At 48.0% G+C, this 4,668-nt stretch overlaps 1 protein-coding gene across 1 annotated transcript; it reads left to right on the forward strand.

The window, feature by feature from the left end:
- Positions 1 to 2,464: 2,464 nt before the first annotated feature.
- MAA_07856 (uncharacterized protein) lies at positions 2,465 to 3,579 on the forward strand (the record flags this gene model as incomplete). The annotated part of the gene is made up of 3 exons (XM_007825854.2): positions 2,465 to 3,027; positions 3,106 to 3,243; positions 3,300 to 3,579. 3 exons carry the CDS (start codon positions 2,465 to 2,467, stop codon positions 3,577 to 3,579), a joined length of 981 nt encoding a protein of 326 aa, XP_007824045.2.
- Positions 3,580 to 4,668: the final 1,089 nt, after the last annotated feature.

Genomic DNA, 4,668 nt, shown 5'->3' on the forward strand with positions numbered 1-4,668 from the left:
ACATGGAAGTGAGGGGCGTTACAGGCAGCACATACACTTTGGCGTGAGACTGGGAAATACTGCCGCCAAAACCGCGCTATTCCGTTCTCACTCTGGACGTTCGGCATGGTCCGAGAACAAAGGCGCTATCAACTTTGTGCCTTGATAGAATCCCGGCCATTCGGGTCACCCTCTCGACCCCTGCCGTTAGTCGAGATAAAAGCTGTCCGCGCTTAATCGTGCCGTTGACGACACCACGCCTTTCCCTGGCCTTGAAACCCCGCGATAGCACTACGTACCCGTACATGTACGCCGGGGGCGGGCACACTTGCCCCTATACGTTCACGATTTCAGACCCTTGCTGTGCAGCCATGTGTAAGGAGACCGTGGTGCAGTTAATTTATCTCTTTTTAATATAGACTATTATGACAAAAATGGTTGGTATTTTGATAAATACTATGTGATGGGTTGGATTGAAGGTGGCACGAGATAATTGCATAACAGGTGCTGGCATAGCGGCTGGCATAACAGCTGCACAACGACTGCACAACTGGGTCACATATCGAGACGGAGCAGGTGATGAGGGGCTGGGCTTCTTTGCACACGGCCCTCTCTGTTGCTCTTCGGTCATAGCAAAACACCACCCATCATGTGGCACACATTGCACGATACGCCAGGAGATTGACCATGCGGTGGCATGGAACGGCATAGACCCCACATTGTGACTAGTTTCACACGCCCTCGACCGTCTCTATCACATCTTTGCACGTTTTCATCACGCCTCGATCACGCCCTCACACCCGCTGTCATTGGCCCTTTGGCCCGCCTTCCAACAACCGGCCAACAAGCTTCTAGCCGTCGACGCCATATCCGCCTCACTCGTGTACCGAGATGTACATATCTCTTGACTGGCAGGCCTATGTTGGCTTCTCTGCTTGCCAGGAGCCCTTGGCATTTCGACATGGGGATAGGCTCGGCCGTCCCCATGTACGTATTCGGACCAGATATGTCTGCCCTTGTGTGCGAATCCCAGTTAGCGTCGCATGCGGACCACACTGACCATGTAATACTAGTTGTTCTGTACCGTGTTGACATGCCCATCCGATCTTGGGAATTGCCTTGTACATACTGCACCTAGCCGAGAGACGGGGCTCCTTTCAACTCGTGCGCAACCGAGTGAAACTGGGGATTTGTCGCCGATACGAAACCGAGATGCGCCCCAACCGTTTTGCGCTACCAAGGGGAGGCATCTTGAACCCGTTTCTCAGTTTAGGATTCTTCCGCACCCTTCACCGTGACATCGGAGAAGCTGCAAACTCATTTGCGTATAATCAATCTCGGATCTTGGCTTGCCAGATAGGCCAGTCCAAAGCCAGGCATACGGAGTAAATAACATTGAATCAAACCACGTGTCCACACTACGTACGAACGAGGTATAGGGCAATGTATCGCTTGCCGTACTTGAATAATCGGTTGAACTCCAACTGGTCGAGAACGGCTGTCGCTCCGTGCGTAAGCCAGCTCTGTACATGCGTGGACATGGACGTCAACGGTCCCACCACGTCTTCCTGACCACTCCTTCATAAGGTACTACCTCACCCCCCACAGCTCTTCATTCATATTTACCTTTTGGCTAGTCGCCCGTGAAATTTAGATCCGGCATTGCTTGTCTTTGCTCGAACATTCCTTAATAGTCCGAGTCGATCCCTTTCACGCCACCTGAACGCAGCTGAACCACCCCAAAGACTCGAGTCCTCGCAGGACAGAACGCATAGCACACGACAAGTGACCACGACAGAGAGCGAATGCTTGGAATTGTCCTTGGTGCCAACTGGAGCCGAGAGAGCCTAAGGCTGCCTGTCATAACCGCCTCACAATGTTAGAAACAAGATTTTAGTTCATAGTCAGCATCCCCTAGCATCCCTGATTCACGCCTTGAGTCGCATTGCTGCAAGGAGTCCGCTTTACCCACCTGTGATTTCCATTGCTGTCAACATCCAGGCTGGGTTACTGATACGGGTATCTTGCTTGGTTCTGGGTACACCTGCGACTCGAAGAATGGGCACTATTTCTGAGAGACCGAGCGCACCACTGTCATCTTGCACTTCTCTTCCTTTTATATTCCTCTCCTTGACCACAATTCCAGAATATTAGTATTTATTTTGGCCGTTGCGGGAAGTAACGCTTTCCCCCACTTCTTCAGATAGAATCACCTCTTCTTTTGTTCCTCTTCCTTCTCTACCTCACTATCGACATTCGGTCCACACCAAGTCCGCAAGGTTGTGAGACAGAGACGAAGTATCTGGCCCAGGAGCCTGCTTCTGTCATTTTGGCAGCTCAACTCTACAACTCCGCAGAGACTTTAGATCAATCTAAAAGCCAAACTCCCTCGATGCTCATCGCCAGGCTCTGTGACAAAACAGAGTACAGTCACTGGACTCGCTTTCAATATAACCGGCCAATAAGCCGCCCCCAGAGTCCACGCATGTCTGAAAAACAGAGCCTGCCATCGCCATTAGAGCCAGAATGGCAAGGACAATATGCTTATTCTCGTCTCGAGACCAACCCTTATCAACGCCCATCTTTGGACACGAGAAATAACCTGGACAGGCATAGGACCGAGTCAACAACGTCTATGAGGCACCAATACCAAAGCCAGGACTTAAAAATAGAAAGTATTGCTCACGAAGCAGTGAGAAGCTTAGGAACTTCAAACCCACAGCTGGGCAGACCGACATCCTCTTTTTATGGCACCACAAGTACCTGTTCAAAGCCATCCGGCACCATCAACCGAGACAGCTTGGGAGCAGACATATCTCCTTACCCCCGACTGACGGAAGCAAGCAACTTCTACAGATCTCAAGGAGACCAGACTCCTGGAGCTGAGTTGACCAAATTTGACAGAGAAGATAAAGAGCGATGCTCAAGCCAGGACACCGAATTCGACGTGTACAATGACGATGCCGATGACTCTGATCGAGTTTCGCATTTCTACCACCAAACAGAGGCGGAGCGTATTACGGCATGTCGCAAAATGAAACGATTCAGGTATAGCCAAGGACTAAGACAATAGGAGCCTACAATTCAAAGGCTTATAGCGTATTATAGAATGCTGATTTTTAACAGGCTCACGCATCAACAAACCAGATTTTTGATGAGCGAGTTTACGAAACAACCCCATCCTGATGCCACCCTTAGGGAACGACTGTCTCGGGAGATTCCTGGGCTAAGCCCTCGACAAGTCCAAGTCTGGTTTCAAAACAGGTGAGGAAACCTAGTAAGCAGAGAATACCGAAAAAGAACCTTGCTAAAGGAAATAGACGCGCCAAAATGAAGAGAGTCACAATTGATGAACGCGACAGAATGGTTCGGACGCGGGCAGTTCCAGACAACTTTAACAACTTACAAGCCATACATTCATCTTATGGTGCCTTGCATGGCATTGGAGCATCTGTGTCGCCACCGAACCTGGGACTGATGGGTCACCCGTACGGGAGTCACGAGGCAAGACCGCTGATGTTGGGTTTACGAAGCTCCGCGGTAGAATCGAATGTGTCGCCCAATGGACTTTCGCAATCTATCTCAGTGGTATTAACATAGGCCAACCAGGAAGTGTTCCTAGCCCTAACATAGTGCCTTTATCCAATAACTTGTATAATGACGGATACACCGCTAGAAGCTCAACCCCATCACCTACTCCTGGACTCGAGTATCAAGCTTCAACCACGTACTGGAATTCCACAGCCGATAAAATGGGTATCCCATCACCGCATAGTCATCCAGGAATAAGGGACTCGCAGTCGCCACAATGCAGAGACTGGAGCTCTCGGCAAACTCACGATTCGTGCCTGAGCCTTTATAATAGAAGTGCTACTTCGGCACCCAATTCATCCAGTCCACAAGTAAGTTATCCAACCTCTTCGACAGGCACCCTAGGGACTTGCGAGACACAGTCGTATTCTGGTTAGTATCGAAGACACAAATATACTTGATTTAAGGGCCTTAATTTAGCTAATATTAGCAGGTATAGAACTGTTAGGTCTGCCGGGTCGGGACTCCAGGAATGACTCGGAGCGAGAAGGATCTGGCAAGAATCTGTGAGAAGGGCTTATCTAAGAGCTTGGAGCAAAAAGGGGCTCAATTCAATAATAATCTCGAAGGGTTTCAAAGGTCTCGAGTTGCTAAGAGGGATAAAAGGAAGAGTAACCGCTATATATACAAGAAGAGAACACCCAGGCCTAGGGCTCTTACCCGGGCACGTGTTCTAGCTATGTAACCAATAAGTCTTGTATCGGCGAGGCCCCTGTATTGGGCTTCATGATCTGTTGGGCCTTTTCTGTGTAACAGAATCGGACCGGAACTTACAGAGTATTTCCACGTGTAATTTTTGTACTTTTATAGTTTTTCAAAATCTATTAATATTGAAACTAGTAAAATACTTCTAAGTATAACTTATGCCTAATACTGTTTTAGATTTTACGCTTACACGATACTTGTATGCTTGTAATTTTATTTAACTATAAAGCGAAATTATAATCCCTGTTAATAAGTATAACTTATTAATATTTAAATAGCTTATCGCGAGATAGCCTTGGCTAGTAGGCCGCGGTGTAGTACTAGCTATTTTAATTATATATATATAGAATTATAGCCGAATTATAAGGTAATAATTAATTTAAAAAATTTAAA

The sequence above is a fragment of the Metarhizium robertsii genome (genome assembly GCF_000187425.2).
Source record: "Metarhizium robertsii ARSEF 23 chromosome Unknown MAA_Scf_2, whole genome shotgun sequence".
Taxonomy (NCBI): Eukaryota; Fungi; Ascomycota; class Sordariomycetes; order Hypocreales; family Clavicipitaceae; genus Metarhizium; species Metarhizium robertsii.